This window comes from Osmerus mordax, chromosome 1, assembly GCF_038355195.1.
Source record: "Osmerus mordax isolate fOsmMor3 chromosome 1, fOsmMor3.pri, whole genome shotgun sequence".
NCBI lineage: Eukaryota > Metazoa > Chordata > Actinopteri > Osmeriformes > Osmeridae > Osmerus > Osmerus mordax.
This window is the reverse complement of record NC_090050.1, coordinates 17,838,933-17,858,027: the sequence shown is the minus strand read 5'-3', so window position 1 is coordinate 17,858,027 and position 19,095 is coordinate 17,838,933. Positions and strand designations below refer to the sequence as shown.

General features: G+C 42.5%; 1 protein-coding gene across 1 annotated transcript; it reads right to left on the bottom strand.

The window, feature by feature from the left end:
- Window positions 1-1,703: 1,703 nt before the first annotated feature.
- Window positions 1,704-17,761, bottom strand: LOC136950484 (nck-associated protein 5-like). The gene is made up of 12 exons (XM_067244852.1): window positions 17,690-17,761; window positions 15,650-15,777; window positions 13,191-13,259; window positions 12,948-12,986; window positions 12,716-12,835; window positions 11,749-11,841; window positions 6,704-9,903; window positions 6,440-6,602; window positions 6,255-6,333; window positions 5,835-6,122; window positions 5,554-5,696; window positions 1,704-4,724 (listed from the first exon to the last, which is right to left on the bottom strand). Exons 2-12 carry the CDS (start codon window positions 15,770-15,772, stop codon window positions 4,464-4,466), a joined length of 4,578 nt encoding a protein of 1,525 aa, XP_067100953.1. The 5' UTR covers window positions 15,773-15,777; window positions 17,690-17,761; the 3' UTR covers window positions 1,704-4,463.
- Between the last annotated feature and the right edge of the window lie 1,334 nt (window positions 17,762-19,095).

Below are 19,095 nucleotides of genomic sequence, written 5' to 3'. Positions count from 1 at the left end.
GGCCAATAACAATAGTTTATGATATGGAGAGATGTGAAGTACGTAAGTAGATTTTTCTGGTATTGGTACTTTACTTCACTGTTAATTTTTCTGACAACTTTTTACTTTCACTCACATTTTTTACACAAATATCTGGACTTCCTACTTCTTACATTTACAAACCAGGCTCGTTACTTTACTTTTAATCTGTATTTAGTGGCATGATCAATATAATTTCTTGTCATTGCGTGCCTTTTTTGAACACTATGAAAGATTATCCATTGGAGAGAAATCGTGAAAAAAGAATGCACTTGGATTCAATGAATTATAGACTTTCTCAACACATGGTGGTTTTGTGTTGCTTGTTGGAATTGATTGGCCGATTAATGCACGTTTAGCCAACTCACAAACACCAGCCAGCTTTTCACCAGCTACACCATCTAAAGCTAAAATTTTCTTGCACATATGTGAGCGGTGTTTATACTGAGGTGTGAGTTTAACTAATTAAACTTGGTTACGCTAACTCCACTAAATTCATTTCTGCACGACATAGTGACCCGATCTGGAAGCACTAAGCCCGTGTATCCCGGTCACGGTACTACTGACACGTCATTGCATTGCTCCTCAGAATCGTTTTCTACTTACACTTCACGCCCTAGGATTAGTCAATGGGTCGTTTGACTCACGCACTTGACCACCTCTCACAAACATCACTTTTGCCAGACCAGGTTACGCCACCAAAATGCTGACATTTTAAATGGGCACTGGTTGGTACAAAATAAAGCCATTATACATGCTTGTCAATTGCTATAGCCTAAACAATGTATTAAATATTAGGCTACTCTAATCTAAGGTGTAATATGGTGTATATGCGATATGCTCGGTAGTAGGCAACAGCGTACCTTATGGCTGGCCACTGAAATAGGTAGCCTATATGCACTTCTGGTCATTGATCATCTGTAATATCTTTATGCACGATGTATATGGTGCATTGGATTGAAGCGTAAATAAAGAAAATGTCAAACGTAAAAAAAAATATAATTTGCAAATAAGTTTGAAATTATTTGTTGCGTGTACAGGCATAATCAAGACAAGTAGTTCCCTATTTTTGCTGCAGGAGATTGATGCCACAGTCAAAGGATAAACAGGGTTTAAATGGTCCACACACAACACATTGTGTGCAAATATTTGAAAAAGTTAAGACATTTAGCCTACCTGAGCAGAGCACGCATCCACATAACGAAGCAAGGATAGCCAACGACTGCATCTTCCATTAACTCCATCAAATTATTCGTCTAATGAAAGGATAGGTTTTGCTTAATGTGTTTCTGTGTCCTAATGTGTTTCTGTGGTTCTTACATAGCAACACCAGCCAAAGCATGCACCTGAGGTTTGGTTGTATCTGAACTTTAATGTCGCTAGAGCGCTCGCGTGCTCTCTGATGGGCAGACGTCACGCAAGTGGAACAATCTGAAAATTCGTAACGAGATAACGGAGACCCACTCATCAAGTCAGTGTCTTCACGTAATATGTTTCTCATTTAAAAAGTGTGATATACATAGCCCGTAGGACTAGATCTTGATAAATGACAGTTGATCCTATAGCAAACAAGCGGTTAAACAAAACGTAGCCTAAATAAAACTCGCAATCATTAGCTACCTGGTGAAAGTGTTTCAGTAGCTAGAACAACTCCTAGGCTAAATAAAAATACTGACCGATTTCAGAGAAGGTACTTTAATTGTTACATTTTTGCATGTTTGTATCCATTAATGAACATAATCGCCATTGTTATTTTACTGCCTTGTGAAAATACATTATGGTTTATGGCTTCGTTTGAATTCTTGTGGAAATGCTGCGTACATAGCACCTTAAAATACAATTTAAAAAAAACGGAATGAAAAAATGACAATACCTCAAGTCATTATGAGGAAAAACGAAGAATAAAATATAATAGGAGTACAAAAATAGCAGTTTTATAGTAAAAACCGACAACAATAACAACATCAACAACCAGAAAGAATCTGCGTAGGATTAGCCCCCAAAATAAATAAGTAAATAAATAAGAGATAAACCCCTCTGACATATGTTGCAACCATAAAGCAAACAGATACAGACATCGCTTCAAGGCAAAACCACCCAATTCCTTTTATACCCCTTCATTGTTTTAGAACACAGCTGAAGTTTGAGGGGGTCATACAGCCTATGGGGTTACCCAATAATCATTACTTCTTGATTTGTACATCACTCCGTTAATCCCAGAGGACCATGATTTGATACATGGTCAAAACAGAGCCTCCAATGTTTTGAGAATAGAGTATCTGGCTACTAGGTGCTACACAAACATCAGGGGAAAAGTATGTCTCGTTTTGTTTATAGTTTTAAAGATGTTATTGTATTGCTCTCCTGACATAGGAACTGAACTTTCCAAATGTGACCACATATTGGGTGAGCTTCAATGGCTGCCGACATTTTCAAACATTTCTTAAATTCAAAATTGTTGTCATAATAAGAGTGTATTTAGAGTAACAGTCAAATGTGTATTATCATGGTTTAGTCCCACAGTAGTTCTTCTGACAGATCTGGGTGGGATAGACATGGTGGGAAGTGAATTATGGCAAAAATAAAATCCATGTTGGTTTAAAGAACACACGGTACAAAAGCTTGAGTTGGAAGCACAAGGATGTCAGACCTCTGTAGGAGTTTGAGGGGAGCTGTGATGAATATAGTAACTACTTGTTACTAGTTACCTCATGAAGTCCATGATTAAGAGAAGTCCACATCCTTAGTATATCATTTTCTAGTTGCTTTGACAATACATTTCTCATGTGCCCTATATAAATCAATACACCCTACGTCTTATATTCTGAAATCATCTCAATTCTGCCCATCAGAATAAATATGAAACAGCTGTACAAAACATGTATTGCTTACCAGTGTTCTGGTTTCTAATCATGATTCCTCCCACTCTAGGTGCCCTCATCATGTCAATCTGGATAAAAAGATTCAGACGGCAGATGCATACGAGACACTCAAATGACACGTGGTACTCAAATGTAACCGTCTCGCTCTAAATACTTAATAACTTGTGCTTTATAAAGATGTGGCATCCATTCTTCTATTTGGTCTTTTTGTAACATTCCCATAGCTCTAGAAGGGATATTGGTTCCACTTAATTGTACATCCAAAAAATCGAATGAATGTGTGCCTGTTTTTGTGCTTACGAAAGGTTTACATTTGCCCAGATTGCAGAAGTAAGCAACTTATAGATGTCCAGTGTTTCAGGATATCAATTCCTTTATCCAAAGGGGAGTTACACTGACAACAAGAGGGACTTTGTTTACAGAATTCTGTTATTGTAATAGAAAGTCAATGTGTTACTTTAAATAGGTTTTGGGGGATGATTACAAAACAATATAACATTTGTAGAAAACTTCCACAATTTCTTGTTAAAAAAGGTTTTGTGTTACTCAAGAAATGCATTGCTTGTGGCAGTCACAGAATGGCTTCATAATGCTGCCATAAAGCATTATTCCTGATAAACCCAACAATAATCTAACAGACAGGTACAATTTCATGTTACATAACACATGTCATGATTTTACAGGTATGGTGTGTTCCAAATATAAAATGTGTTGGTTATTTATGGGAATTTCGAAGACTCAGGAATGGTGAGGACATATTTTCTCCTGTCAAGAGTTCATCGACTTGGGCAAAGCTTGTGGAGTCAATGCATAAGGTCTTAGTCACACTTATGTGTACACATATAAACACACTGGTTTTCTCAATTTAGAAACAACATATTCAAAGTTAAATAAAGCGTAATCCCTTTAACAAGACATGGAGGCATAGAAACATTTTGGTGATCAATTCTCACATAGCAACACATTTGGTGGGCAGTTAAATTTGGTTGTTTACTTTAAGTTAATGACATCTCAGTTATCTGTTGCCTCCATATTCATATAGATAAGAAAAACCCTTGATAAGCATCACCTGTTAAAAACCGTTAACAGCTGCATCTTACAACCTGTTCTTCAGATACTTCAGACAATGAAATGAGAAAGCGGCAGCCTTGAACAATGTAATATTTTTCATGTGCCTTGTTCTATATGTCTTCATTAGATCTGGTCTGGATTAGAGACTATATATTGTGTGTGTGTTTGTACATTAATCCTGGAGGGAATTGTCTCATCATCTGATTTTTGCTATGGAATATGTTTGTGTGGATTGTTCACATGTCAGTTTAGCTCCTCAATTGCTTTGCATGTGATTCTTAACCTGAGGGTGTCTGAGCGTAAAGCACAGAGTTTTACGAGAGAAAGGGGCTTTTCACTGTGTGGGTGTGTTTTTTGGAAAGAGGAACACTAAAACTCTATATTTACTTATGGGACTGGGCTACCATTATGAATGGATAGAGTTGCACTTTCAGGGTTTTAGGGCACCCTCTTCATTGTCCTGCCTACTCCTCTCTCTATTCATTGTCCTCCTCAGCCTTGACTGCCACAGGAAGAGAGGCTGTCGTAGAGGGAGTCACTTAGGGACTCTGGTGTCTCCAGGGCCTGGGGTCTGCTAGGGGAGAGGATGTCTTCAGGCCTCTCTTTAAGTAACTCCAGCCCTCCATCCTTGCCCACCTCCGGGGCACTGGGAGTCCGGCCTTTACCCCGCCGGCTGAGCCCTGTCTGGGGCGGCAGGGGGAGACTTCCGGGGTCAGCGGTCAGTGGGGTCTGGGGGGTACACGGCTTCAAACTCTTGGAAGAGGCAGGAGGTAGGAACATGATCAGGTGGATGAAGTAGAGTAGAGGGAAAGAGGAGGGAAACATTCAGCACAGAAATATTCTATATAGTTAGTCCTTTATTTAGGTCTATAGTAGTGTTAGTCCTATATTTTAGTAATTTGTGAAACAATGTACCTTTTGAATTTCAATCGTTTAATTGAGGCATCTGCTGCATATAATAGTAATGTGGGAATATACTTTATGGTTATACATTAGATACATTTTTTGTTAATTACTTAGTAAATGTAGTAGAGTATTGAAACGTGTCAAGCAAGTTCAGGTGGTAGACTCCAAAGTTGAAATCAAGATGCACATCATCCAAAGTAACTCCAAAACACACTGCACCTAATTGAGCTGCCATACACTCATGCAATAATTCAAAGAAATTACAATGCTATCTTCAGGAGTTTCTGACAACATAAAGCTCATACATTTCTGGAAAGTCTTTCAAAAGCAGGATCCTACCGCTTTAGATGCATGCTTACATTGGTCTAATTACTTAATATTTATACCAATATTTGACTTAATTGAACAGCAATACCCAATGATAATAATGACAGTTAAAGTGATCATGATTGTCTTTAAATGGGACCCTTCTCAAAAAAAAAAGTAATAAGGCCCAGGGCTTTCCTCACAGACACTAATGAAGATTTGTCAACAAAGGCCTCAGAGACCTTCCTTTCCAGCATTGTCACCAGATATTTTTATCTTTCATTTATTTTCATGCATTTTCAATCCTTTTAGATTCACACAAAGAGAAAAGATAGATTTGGGCCCAAGATCTCAACTGTCTTAGACTTACCCTTCTAGAAGGTGTTCCATGGCAGCCTGGCTCCCCCTGAACATCCAAAAACACGTCTGTGGTTCCTGTAGGGCATTTCAGGTTTGGAAAGGTCCAGTTCTTTGAGGGTGGATTTTGCAGATGAGCACTGTATGCATCAATGTCTGCACGGCAATGGAAAAAATCCTGTTATCTAAAGGTTTTAGAGGAGTTTCTTTCTTATCCACTGATTATTCATTCAGCTAGTGTCTGTGACTGACAGACAGAATAATAATATTATTGAGGTCAAATAATATTCATACCCTCATGAATGGTGCTTGACAAGGGCATATTGGGAGCCTTGTCTTCCATTCCTGAGCCATATAGAACAGAGGGAGTGACTTCGTCCAAAGAGGAGAGCTCCCTCTCCAGAGTCCGGGCCTTACGTGGAACCTTCATTGGGGCCCCATGTTTCCCTTGAGAGCCGGAAAACCCTTGTTCTCCTTGCAGCTTGCCCTTGGGGATGCTCTTCCCTGTAGCACTGCTTGCGTAGTCAGGCATGGGAAATGTGCCGATGCCACTGTCAAGGGTACGCATTGAGGCTCCTGAACCTAAACAATGAGCAAGGAGTAGATTAGAGCAAAGTTACAGCAAAAAAATAAAATAAACGTTCTATTTTTACAGGGCTGTAGTTAAGCTAAATGAGCAGACATTCATATTGTAAGTCAACTCTCAGCCCTTACCTGTAAAGTGCTGAGAACTAATGGACTCTGCTAGGCTTTCATCTGAAGTGACCTCATCCTTACCGACCATCTCAGAACTCTGAAGTACAAAAGAGAGGTACAGGATTGACTTCAGCAATATTTGCTTTGAATCAAGTGATAGATAAAAAGTTTATGGAAATTTACGGAAAAAGGACGGGGAGTACTTTGTCTATTTCATCCCGGCTCTTGGTGTGGCTGACCCCATTCCTCTGGTTACTGAAGATGGGCCGAGAGCTTTTCAAGTCAAAGGAGAGCCGTCTGTGTGCCATTCCAAGGCTGGCCACTCCTCTCTCATCCACCCTGTTTCCAGAACAAGACGTCGAGGGACTTAAGAAGGAAGATGTTACAACTAAATCATACGGAAACTAGCTTGGAATTATAGTTTGATTTCAGTATATGGTTCATTATTAGCATAAAGGATCTCCTACCTGTTGAGGAGCTGCTGCATGAAGTTGTCGGCAGTCACTCCTCTGTACATGAGGGACACCTGGCCCTGGGCCTGGTCCATCACTACCTCACAAGAGTGTCCCCGGCCTGCACGCTCCATAGCCACACCCACACCATTTACATATGCCCGTTCCTCTTCCAGGGCCTTTCGCAGGTCCTCTGCCTTCTCCATCAGCTTGGAGATGTTCAGGCTCTCCACCACTTTCCTGGGACCCTTGCCATCCTTACCCTCTGTGGCAGTCGCAGAGGGGGGTGACATATTGGTCTTCTGCTTGGACATCTCTGGCTTGCGGCTGAGGGCAGGGAGCTTGCTCTTTCTTAGTCCAAACCAGCTGGCAATGCCATTAGAAGCCTTCTGTTTTGTCTCAGTCACCTGGCATCGGTCCTGTTCCTGCAGCTTCATCATGTTCTCCTCAATGCCACGCATTACTTTCTGCTCAATGGCAGATTGCTGCGTGGCAGGAGCAGAGGAGGATGACTTTTTATCCTCATTGGCGATGGCTTCGGCAGAGGATCTGGGTGGTAGAGGAGGAGGAGGGAGGAAGCTCTCTGCATGTATGGAGGTCTTCTTCTTGCCAGGTGTGAGTTTGCTTTTGTCCTCTGGCCTGGGTGGATGTCTCGTGGCATGGGTGCGGTCTTCGTGCGTAGGCTTTATCCCTCTTGGATAGGAGGAAGCCTGGCCGGCCTTGGAGGGAGATTTGGACGTGATCTTAGAGGGACTGTTTTGGGGGCTGGGGACAGTTTTACTGTGTTGACTCTGGGTGATGGGACATTTCCCATAGCTCCTCATGGCTGAAGGTGGCTCTGTGTTGGTAGCTGACATTCCCATTTTGATCTTTGGACCTTCTGCTTTTGCTACATATATTCTCGGGGTGAAAGTATCCTGTTCACCTTTAGAAATGAGCGATGGAGTGGCTGAGGACTTGGCCCCTACTTCAGTGAATGGACCTGGATGTCTGGGATGACTCCCTAGGCTGGTTTTGGGGCAGGGTTTCCCATCCAGGGAGTCAGTGTATTTTTGATGCCTGTTCTCTATTCCACTTCTCTCACCCTGTCTTTCAGCTGTCTTGCTTTTTTGACTATTATTGTTGGTGGTTGGGGGGCTACCTCTGTTACATTGTGCATCCCTTTTATCTGCGGACTGTGGCGGGACTTCTGGTAGGTCTTCTGTGCTCTTCAGTTTTCCCAGAGCGGCCAGGCGCTCTTTGAATGGATGGTGACTAGACTCACTCTGGTGTTTACCCTGCCCAAACCCTGGCCTCTTAGGGGTTGAGGACCCAGGCAAAGGTTCACCTCTCTTGGCTGCAGACGTAGGCAGATTAGGTGGGTCACAGTTTGGCTGACTATATTGTGGAACTGAGCGCTCTTGGTTCCTGTTCCTCTCACTGGAGTAGCTGCTGCCTTTATGTGCTTTGCTGGAGGTGGCAGAGGAGGAAGCGGGTAGGCTGAAGTGTTGGTGAGGCTTGTGCCAGACAGGGCTCTCTGAGTCTGTGTCTTGGTCTGAGGGATCCAAGTCAGAGAAAGGTTCTTCAGAACCTGGGGACGAATCTGTGTGCTGAGAAGGGGGACTAAGCAGCTTCTCATCCTGCTGAAAAGATTTCTCAACAGGACCCTCATTCTGGGTGCAAGGGAGGTACTGTGATGTCCCATCTGAGGGGCAGACATTCTCATAGTGGGGCACTTTCTGAGAGCCCCTCTGTGGTTGAGAAGAGGAGAAAGGTGCCTTGGTGTTGCCTCTGTGTTTGGGTGCAGAGTGGCTGCTGTAAGCTATCTCCTTGACTGGGGGTAGAGGGCACACATTGTCCTCAGGCTGGGGTGGGGAGGTGGGGGCGGAATGTGTTGCAGGGTAGGCCTGTACTTTTGGGGGGGAGGAGGATGGGTGCTTGTCCCTCTCAGTTGTGGTGGCTTTGCGGCCCAGGACAGGAGATTGGTACACTTCATAGTTATTGTTGTTCCTGCAGGGGATCTTGGAGCTGCGGGTCAGTTGGGGGCTCAGTCTGAGGACACCACCTGCCTGTGTCCGCTCTCCTATTGTAGGGATCTTGAGGAACTTGAGCAGGCGGGATGGTGAAGAAATCGGAGAGGGCTTGACTTCACCAAGGCCTGATGTAGAGGAGGGGGAAGTGGGGCTTTGTGCAAGCTTACTTTTTGGGCCTGGTTGGGCCTGGGCAGAACTTGTCCTCTCTGGCACTGGGGCTGGGGAGTAAGACTCCACTGCCACTTTTTTTGACACAGAGGTCTCATTGGAGGAGAAGTAGAGTCTGTTACAGACCTGCTCACTCACTTCCTGCTCCTGATATCCTGGTTGGGAGCTAGCCGTGGCTGCAATATCCAGATTTGTCTCTGAGGTGTGCAGGCTGTTTTGCAAATTGTGTGCTTCTGATGCCTGTTCTTCCAGGTAGCAGGACTCCTCTGACTGGTCTCCATTCTGGCTCTGCAGGTCCATGTGCTTCACATCCTCACTGAGGGAAGAGTGATGCTCACCCCTGAGAGGGAGTTTACTGGATGGATGAATTTTTGGGTGGGTGTGTATTTTCTTGGACTCCTGCCCATTCAGTCCTGAGACTTGGATTAGCGAAGGTAGGAAGGGGTCAGAGCCTTGGGTGTCAGGCTGCTCTGTGTTGGGTACGTAACGCTGGCTTTTGCTGTCAACAGACTGTAAAGCTGCTGTTTGGGGAGCGCCTGTGTTCAGTGCAGAGGCCCCCTGGCTCTCAATCCAGGCCTGCCTTCTAAGACCATCTCCTCTGCCAGAGTAAGCAGCACCATGACCTTGGGCACACTTTAGCAAGCTGTCCAGGCTGCTCTTTTGTGAGAGCATGCGGCAGGACTGGCAGCCTCCCTGATGGTGCTGTCGGAGCTCCTCCCCCTCACCGTTGGCATACTCGTGGATGTCTGAGTCGGAGCTGGAGTGGCGGCAACGTGCCGAGGGCCGCTGAGGGGAGGAAACGCTCCCCGAGGACATCAGAGAGCCCATCTCCATGGAGACCAGTGCCTGACCCAGGTCATGGTGTGAGGACAGGCAAGAGGACGGGTGGAACTTCAGGGGGTCAGACTCCTCCAGCTTGCGCAGGACCTCCAGAATGTGTGCTTTCTTCTTAAAGAATGGAGACAAGGCTTCCATGGAGGTGGCTGAAGCCTGAGCCGACCCTGCTGTTCCATTATGAGTGCGATCCCCATTACTCTGCAGAAACAAAGAATCTGGCTTTAATCCTGCTATTCTAAATTATGTCAACATCAAAGCATCAACATATAATTATAATACTTATTAGTCAGAAACCAATGATTTATTTTAACCTTTTTGAACTTGGTTGTTTATTTTAGTAGCTAAAAAGAACTTCAAATAACTAATAGGACACCTCATCTGTGAGCCATAGTAATAATGGATAAACTGCAGAGAGCTGTTCAAGACACCACTGTTACTGTAACAAAGAGGAATGCTGAGCACACCCTTCTTAACAGGGAGAAGAATACATGAACGAGAGAGTGAAAAGAGAGAAAATTGCACAGGCAAGGGAGTGCACTTTGGTTACACTTGGCTAGCCAACCTCACAAGGTTGTCTTTCTTTAATTAAAGAAGCAATTAATTTTGTGATCAGTGGAAAAACATCTTTACTCTCGATCCTTCCTTCCTGGAAAGAAGCCAATCTGTCCAAAAGTAAGTCTCTGCCAGTGGAGCCCTCCAGGGATTGTCCAATTAAGACAGAGGATGGGGAAGGGAGCTGGGGCCATTTATTTAGTTTTCCTCACATACAGCCTTCTCCTCTCACTACTGTCATTGTTCTCAACACTACTGGCCTTCCCTAAAGCCACTATGTGCCAATTGGATGAATCCAGGCAACAGGCCTGAGTCCTACAGGTGGCCCTCCCTGAAGCCACTTGATTACCTAAATATATATACCGTGCATTGTTTTTCCTTTTTCAATCTCTCTCTATCTCTCCCAAGTGTACCCAAAGAATTATTGCTTGTCAATTTGAAAATTCAGTGGAATGCGGTGACTTTGAGAGCCTCTCTGTCACAGATGGTAAGTACCCTTACTGAAGCAATGATTTACCATCCTCCTAATACATTCCCCGTCACTACCTGGGAACAAGCCATCTATATGCAGTACACAGGCCATCTATATGCAGTGTGATTATACAATCAGCACCAGAGCTGCCCCTCAAAGAATGGGCAGAGAGAATCTAAAAGCAGGGGCCATTACAAGTAACAGGGTTCGCCTGGCATATTTGGGTAGGAATATGAGTGTTTTGGGAATGAGGGGGTTCTTTTGATGAAGTTGACAGAAAATCTTTCTCCCTCTATATTGTCCTCTCGGACTCAGGCGGTATGATGGATGGAGAAGAAATGCAATCTGGGGGTATGAGATGATAGCAGGGCGGCCTTAAATTGTGGGGACACAGAGGAAACATTCCCAGAGGAGGGCTGAGACACAATCACTCCTGCTCATAGTGTGACTGAGGTAGTGGAGGGCAAAACAGAGAGAAAGTATAGAGAGTACAGGAGGTGAGTGTTGGAAGGAGACAAAAATCTATATTCAATTTGACATCTCGATCTCTGTCTGACAAGAAGAAGCTAATCAGTCGCCCCTAGGGTTGAAACTGGGTCTCTCTCTTTTAAGCTTGATCTCTCTTTCTTGTCTTCTCCCTCTCTGTGGTTTTTCAGCAGCAGTCTGGTTGGGCCCATGGGGCAGTGATTATGCCGGACCATTTCGAGAGAGAACATTACAGAGCACTCGCTGAGAGCAGCCAAGTGTAAGTAGGCATACGTAGGGGAAAAACAACAAGTCTCTTGGCATCAGACAGAAAAACTAAAGTAGTCTGGTTGGATTTTCAGGAGGGACACTAGACTATTACATTTAGTCATTTAGGGTTAGGGTTAGACATACAGACTATTAAACATACAGAGCATGGTTACATTACATTTAAATTGCGGCTGGGTCTCGGTTTGGTAATCATTCCACCTTCCCAGAGGTGTGTGAGTGATTGTATGTTTTATTTTTCTATATACTTCGGACCATGTCCATACCTTGAGTTCCCCCTGGCTTTGAGCTGTCAGGAGTTTATCACTTCCCATGGATGACTCGTCTGTGCTGTGCTCTGAGACAGAAACCAATGGCATCTGGCAGAAGAGACAGAATACGAAAGAGAGGGAGAGAAAGAGAGAGTTAGGAGATATTTACGATTATAATTCTGAACAGCCTCTCCAGATTTCCTCTAACCTGCCTCTTATTACAGAGGGAAATGTTATTACTCCAGCAGGCAAAGCTTTTTATTCTTATCTCAGTTCAAAGTAATTAAATTGCTTCACTGGTGAGATGGTGACAGATTTCTTTATACATATTATACCCATCACAAAGAGAGGTGATTTCCGGAAAAGAGACTGTCTGCATCAGAGGAAAGAGTTTGCTTACAAAACGAGTGACTGCAGAACTCTGAAAATGAGATGAGAATGAGAAAGATACAGACAGACATTTGGGTACTATTTACATTGACAATAATAGAATATGCTATTTTACCCTCTTGGCAATTACAGACCAAATGTGTTTAGGTTAAATACTGTATTGAGATTGCTTCTGTCGTTCTCTGTAACATAAACGCTGCCATGGACCAAGTGGAATACTATAAGAACTGATACAATGCAGGAAATTGGTAGCAGACAACATACAAAGCATGATGATGAGAAAGTCAGAGAGAAACTATGCTGCTGATGTACAATTGTACTTGTGCCACATACGTCAAATAGCAAAGAATTATGACCAAGGTTATTAAATATTTTGATCAAACACTCAAACTTTTGAGGGTTTTTGACAGTTTCTTTTTTTCAACAAGGTACAGTAGGAATTATGTCAAGCTTAAAGCACCTTCTCTGAGTTATCATTGGCAGCCTGATAAGGTCTGAACAAACTTAAAACCTAACTGTTTAAACTTACAACAAAATGTCATTACACTGGAGAGACTAAATGTATTTGTATTCATATGTTGGAAAACTGTACCTGCTGCAGTGAGGTGCTCTGAGGATGTAGCTTCTGGGCAAAGAGTTCTGTCAGAGTTCTGTTCTGTCTCTCCAGGTCAAACACACGCATTTTCAGCTTTATACACTCCTCCCTCAGGTCCTGAAAGAAACAGAGAAACACACACACAGATATAGTTCAAACACATTTTTGACTAAGGGGAATAGGCATTTGCCAATCCCTTTGTGTATTTGTGTCATCTCGTCATTCTTACTTTTTGATTAAGCAGGGCTTGAACTACATGGTTGGCCACCTGAAAGAAATAATACAAAAATGCTTTATTGTACAGAAGGGTCTGTAATAGACATGAATTCCAAATAGAAGCATGACACATAAGTGTACACAAAGACAGAAGGGTACAAAAGTTAATCTCACAAACTGTACAACAGGACGAAACAAACAAGTAAATTACAGTGTCACATGTTGCACAACATATGGTCTTTCTATACAAACTCACCTCGTCTAGACATCTTTCATAGGCCTCTCTCTGACTTTCAGTTGCCAGGGCGAGGGCTGAATTTTCTGCCTACATAGCATTAAGTGAGAGACAAAAGGGAGGAAAACAGAAATGGAGATCAAATGTAAGAAATTCATAAAAGATACAATTCAAGGTCTGTCCTGTCTTTCACATTGATCTCCTTTGAGGTCCCAATTAATTTGTTCCCTGTTTTCACAAAATTCTCAAAATATCTACTTGATTTCATGAAAGGAAAAGACAGAGCTAGAGGATGGAGTGGACAGCATATATATCAAAACTGAAGAAGGAAAAGGGTTGTTTCTTTCCCTCTCCTGATAGGTGAAGGTCCACAGGACTCATCAAAGAGAATCTGACCACAATCTCATTCACAATGATCATAAAAAAGAACATGTCTCTGGCAATAATAGAACTCAACTTCTGATGTGAAGATAGGGACGATGTTGAGGGGGGTGAGAAGGGAGGAGTAGGGAAGCCTACAGCGACAGAGTCCAAGAACAGGCCTCAGCTGAGAGAGCGAAAGTGAGTGTGTGGATAACTAACATTTGGTATATAAAAAAGAAGGGAGTTTAGGACACTAAACCTCAGACAATGTCTGCATATCAAAACAGCCCTCCTTAACAGGCTGTCAGGCCTAAGTGCTCAATAATCACGGAGCTAGGGGCGGTGAGGGAAGGAGAACAGGAGACCAAACAATTTCCCTGAACTATCGATCCTTGTCCTTACCAAACAGAGAAAAACACTGAATTTTTTATCTGTTTGTCCATGAGGTTCAAAGACAGACCAGAAATCAAAGAGAGAGTGAGAGTTTGAAAGGGAAAGATCCAGACAGAAGGAGGAAGTGGAGGTTGTAGGTGGATAGACCAATTGAATACTGTTGTGGGAAATTGATTATGGGATTTGATTATGGGATTATGGGACAGGTTTTGGGGCCTAGAATCATAGATATATATATAAAGACTAGATGTTTTACGGCGGAGTCTAGAACTTCCACACATGGCGGCCATCTTGCTACAGTCGACCTGCTCACCCATAACATTGTGTTGATGCTACATGTACTTTTTAAATGACCATAACTTGCTCAATTTTCAACCGATTTTGAAACGGTTTGGTTTGTTATCAACGTCAGAGATGTCTTTATGCCACTGCATACTTATGAATAATTATGTTATTTCTTTAAAAATACAATAGAAGTATGCAGTGGCATAACGACATCGGAGTGATGAGTTTTGGGGCATTGGTCTTTGTCTTTTTGTATGTCTTGTGAATGCGCATTTGCTTTGCCGAAATAAACCATCAAGCTGCCTAGAGCTGCTGAAAGATATTTTGTCTTCGACTCCTTTTTCATACTACCTTCTACGGATGTGTGATTTTCTACAACAATACACTTCAAGATCTTTCTGCATTTCCCTAAATATAAGAGGTTCTCTACTTAGTCATTCACGTAATATTATATATACCGTAACATTTATGATGGATTTGGACATAGAGAATCTTTCATCTTTATCAAATTGGTATTTAATGTTTCTTTACATACATTTCCTTCCAATGCTACATATGTAGTAACAGTAGTACAATGCACAGGTTAAGGGCATTTACTATGTTATAATCACCTTTAACTAAAATCTAGGAGTGTCTGTGAATGGTTGGGCTGTATCTGTGTATGTCTGCATGTTTGTTAATGTTGGACTATATCTGTGGAAGCACCATACACCTTGAGAGGTAATCCTTTTAACAAAGTGTATGCAGACATAGCATAGAGCACCATTCCATGTGTCTAGTGAGGATTATGGATTTATGCAAAGGGGAATTAACCCTCAACTGCGAGTACCCACTACATCACATGGCACGAGGCATGGCAAGGGATGGCTGTGTCCGCTAGAGCTGAAGAACCACAATGCTTAAAAGTGTTTAAAGCACTTCTCTTCACTTCCCCCCCAGCTACATGGTATAGGACAGGAGACCTGAAGGTGTTGTGAAAACTTTTAAGTGCCACAGTGACCTGTGTGCCGTGTTGAGAGATTTAACACAGGCACTTAGAGCTTTAAAAGTATTTCCTTTTAGGTCAATAAAGCTAACGTCTCAGATTAGCTGCTGTACTCTTAGTGCTAAATTGAGAGTAGAGAGTACATTTTAAGCTTAACTTCATGTTTGACTACCGAAACTTCATCTCTCTATTCCATAAATGATAAACAAGGCGGTTACAATGTAGATTTTCATTGTTATTATGACTGCTCCCAGTGTCCTAAATCGTTATCAAATATACAGAATACTGTATTTAAACCAACTTTAGCAGACCAGTCATTGCATGAAATGAAAATGTTAGTTGATATAATTCAGATTCTATGTCAAATCTCAAGATATATTGTACCTGTCAGAACGTATCTTTCTAAGCCCTCATTTCTCCATGAGGACTGAGCCTTGTTACTCCATTCCCTCACCTCCAACTCTCGGACCCTGTCCAGGATGTCCCTGCTGCCCTCCGTCTCCTCCAAGTACGGCTCCACATCGCCCTCTTCTGACTCAAAGGCCTCATCACCCTCCCTGGTCTCTGCATCAGACATCCCACCTAGAGAGCAGAGAGAAAGAGTGTGTTTGTGTGCGAGAGAATACAACCATACATACAACCAAACCACAAGGTGGGCCGCAGGTGAGAGAGAGAGAGAGAGAGAGAGAGAGAGAGAGAGAGAGAGAGAGAGAGAGAGAGAGAGAGAGAGAGAGAGAGAGAGAGAGAGAGAGAGAGAAAATAATGGAGAAGGGAAAGCAAGGATTTCAGTTAAAGACTATGATAGCAGTGATCTACATGTGTCATTATACAAAAATAGTATTGCAAAACACCAACAACTACGAATTTAGAATAGTAACAAAAAGGGTTACAGAAAAAAAAAAATACACAAAATAAAACAACAACCATAAAAGTAAGATAAAGAGGCTCAAAACAATGAGAGGAAGACCAAGACTTCAAGTTTCTAGTCCTACAGTTATAAATAAACCAGACTTTGATGTTCAAAACTGCATGTTTGTGTCTTTTCTCCTGGCCTTGTATTTTATTGGTATCGCTCATCCTCAACCATCCTGTTGTAGCCAGATGATGGGCAAGATGCACAACCAAAAACATCAAAGCACATTTGATATTTTAACCCTGTTCTTTTCCCATCCACAATGACCTACTAACCACCGTCAACAGAGCAGTGGAGTGCTGCCATCTATAGGTAAATTAGGGCTGTGACTTTTGGGTCTGGATGATCATACCCATGTCCTAATACAACACTTGCCCTCATCAATGACAACCCAGCACTTCTGTGGACAGGAGGATGTGCCTGCCCTGTGGCTGGCTACCACTGCTTAAACTGACATTCACCAACTCTGACCCGAGTTGAACATTGGATTTCTGTGTTTCAACAGCCATTGGCACTTTTCTTGATGTATGACTATGTTTAGCTTGTGTTCTGCACCTCTATTTCACCAACCGTCTCTGGAGGAGGGGATCCCTCACTGAATAGTTCCTCCCAAGGTTTCTTAAATTTTTTCTCAAATGAGTTTTTCAGGGAGTTTTTCCTCGTCTTCTTTGCGGGTTTAGGTTGGTTGAAGGGCAGTTCTATGGGCGTATGTGAAGCACTCTGTGAAAATTGCTTGTAAAAAGTGCTATACAAATAAATTTGATTTGACTTGTTAGGATTGTGTACTAGAATCGGTTAAGTAGACATAATAATTATGTTTAACTGTCACAGCAAGATGGAATTTTGATTATAATATACTCAATCTAAAAACGCAAGGCATTTACTGTGTGGGTGCTGATCATAATGTTTCATTAAAGCCATTTTAGCGATACTATCAAGATATGATCTACAACCATTGTAAAGAAAAACTTGTATGATAGTACAGGCTCATCCTTTGCATGCAGTCCATGGTAATTGTCAGTTATTACATTTACATTTAGTAGACACTCTTATTCAGAGCGACTTACAGTAAGTACAGGGACATTCCCCCGAGGCAAGTAGGGTGAAGTGCCTTGCCCAAGGACACAACGTCAGTTGGCATGACCGGGAATTGAACTAGCAACCTTCGGATTACTAGTCCAACTCCCTCACCGCTCAGCCACCTGACTCCCAGTTATATGATCAGAGCTGAGGTAAATGTGTCTTTTACCAGGGGAATAATGTAACAGGGATATCAAAGTGAACCCAAGGCTGTGTGCCAGAGCCTGAGAGGTAGGTCTGGGAGACTGGGCCAGACAGATCCTCTCAATGACATTTGATGGAGGCCACATGCCTGCATGGATCAATATCCTGCCGCCCTCTCTGCATCACTTCCCACCTCTTCTCCTCCCTCCTATGTTCCCATTTAAGATAATTCAACAGGTCAGTTGAGTTTTGTTTGCACATTTAAGTGGACAAACTCCCTCCATCTGTCCATCCGTTTATTGTTGTAGTCTGTTGTATTTCTCAGGTCATTTAGAGGATTTGGAAATAAGAACCCACCTTTGAGGCTGACTCTCAGTACTGCAGGAAGGTCAAAGGTTGGTAAAGGCGCCTTCTCTTCCTTCTCTGCAAACTACCTGAGAAACAGAAGACAATAATACGGTAGTATCACAGTGCTCCAAGGCAAACATAGTCCGGACATTGCTAAAACAACACACCTCTTCCTAAATGTCATATCAAAAATGGCATTTACTTGTGTCATTAAAAAAACAACCATGATTTTCAGCCATTCTAAAGCAGTACTATTCATGCCATTTGGCATTTACTTGAACCACAAGATACTGTATATCAGGAACAGCCCTGCAATCAGTCATTCACTGACATTAAAAATACCTTAACCACACACTAGACCAATCTCTGCAGCAAGAGCACCACACACCAACTACAAGGACACAGCATGAAGTAACATTCGGTTGCCAAAGCTTCTCTTTCTTAAATAGCATTGTGTGGAATGTTCAAAACAAAATATGTAAGTATTCCATATTTAGTAATACGTTCTGTTCTTATAATTTTTTGTGACCTTTTCTCTAAAGCCAAGGAGAGGCAACTTCTTATCCATCCCTGAAAGTAGTCCACAGAACTGAGGCCCTGACCTACCACATCCTACCTGCTGGAGTCTACTGATGACAGAATCTAAATAAATCCCACAAAGCAGTTTCCCATAATCAACAGCCGAAAGCAGTACCATGGAGATAAACACCCATCAGATGGTTTAGTAATTATCTCCTAATGGTGAGTGGAGCCAGGGTCGTGCCCTGATGGCTGTTGAGATGTTTAGCCATTACCATCCTTTTCCACTCTGCGGACCACTTGCATAGCTCAAATATTTTTGTGGCCACCCAACACATCCGTTCGCTTAATTTGCGATTATCACACGTTTAACAACACCGCTTTCATGGCTAAATGTATTTGAGCGATTAAAGAAGACAAAGTTAGCATCAGCGCCACGATATTAAGCACACATTGTAAAGAGAGCTAACTACCACGGCCAGGTGGTAAGTTAAGTCCAAGTTAGAAACGTTACTTTTAAGCAGCAGTTATGTTAACCCTAGCTATTGCTCTGCCTCTTGCTTTTTTTCATCGGCCCATAATAGGTCGCCCTTATCTCCCATTTCTAGATTTGTTTTTCTTTCAGCTAGCCTAGCTAGACTATCACTAGCTACTTTTACTGTGTGAGGTAGATTAACATTACCTTCGTAATTGTCAATGTAGCTCGAAACGTACAATTTGAACCCCTTTCCCCTGTTGCTTGAAGGGCAGCAACATAGAATCCTATGTACATCGTTAATTGTCATTTTGGAAAGACAACCCCGGCATTGTGTTTAACTGCTCGCTACCGGAAATGGTTGACTTTGCTTATGCAATATGCGGAAGTGATGCTTGCATTAGTAAATTGAAGTGGGCGT

What these genes read in the sequence shown, in the direction of transcription:
- LOC136950484 (XM_067244852.1), bottom strand. Translation starts at nt 15,772, where the DNA reads ATGTCTGATGCAGAGACCAGGGAGGGTGATGAGGCCTTTGAGTCAGAA. An exon ending in AAAGCCAGGGGGAACTCAAG is followed by an intron (nt 9,904 to 11,748) that starts GTATGGACATGG and finishes TTGTTTCTGCAG; the next exon opens with AGTAATGGGGATCGCACTCA. An exon ending in TAGTTCTCAGCACTTTACAG is followed by an intron (nt 6,123 to 6,254) that starts GTAAGGGCTGAG and finishes CTCATTGTTTAG; the next exon opens with GTTCAGGAGCCTCAATGCGT.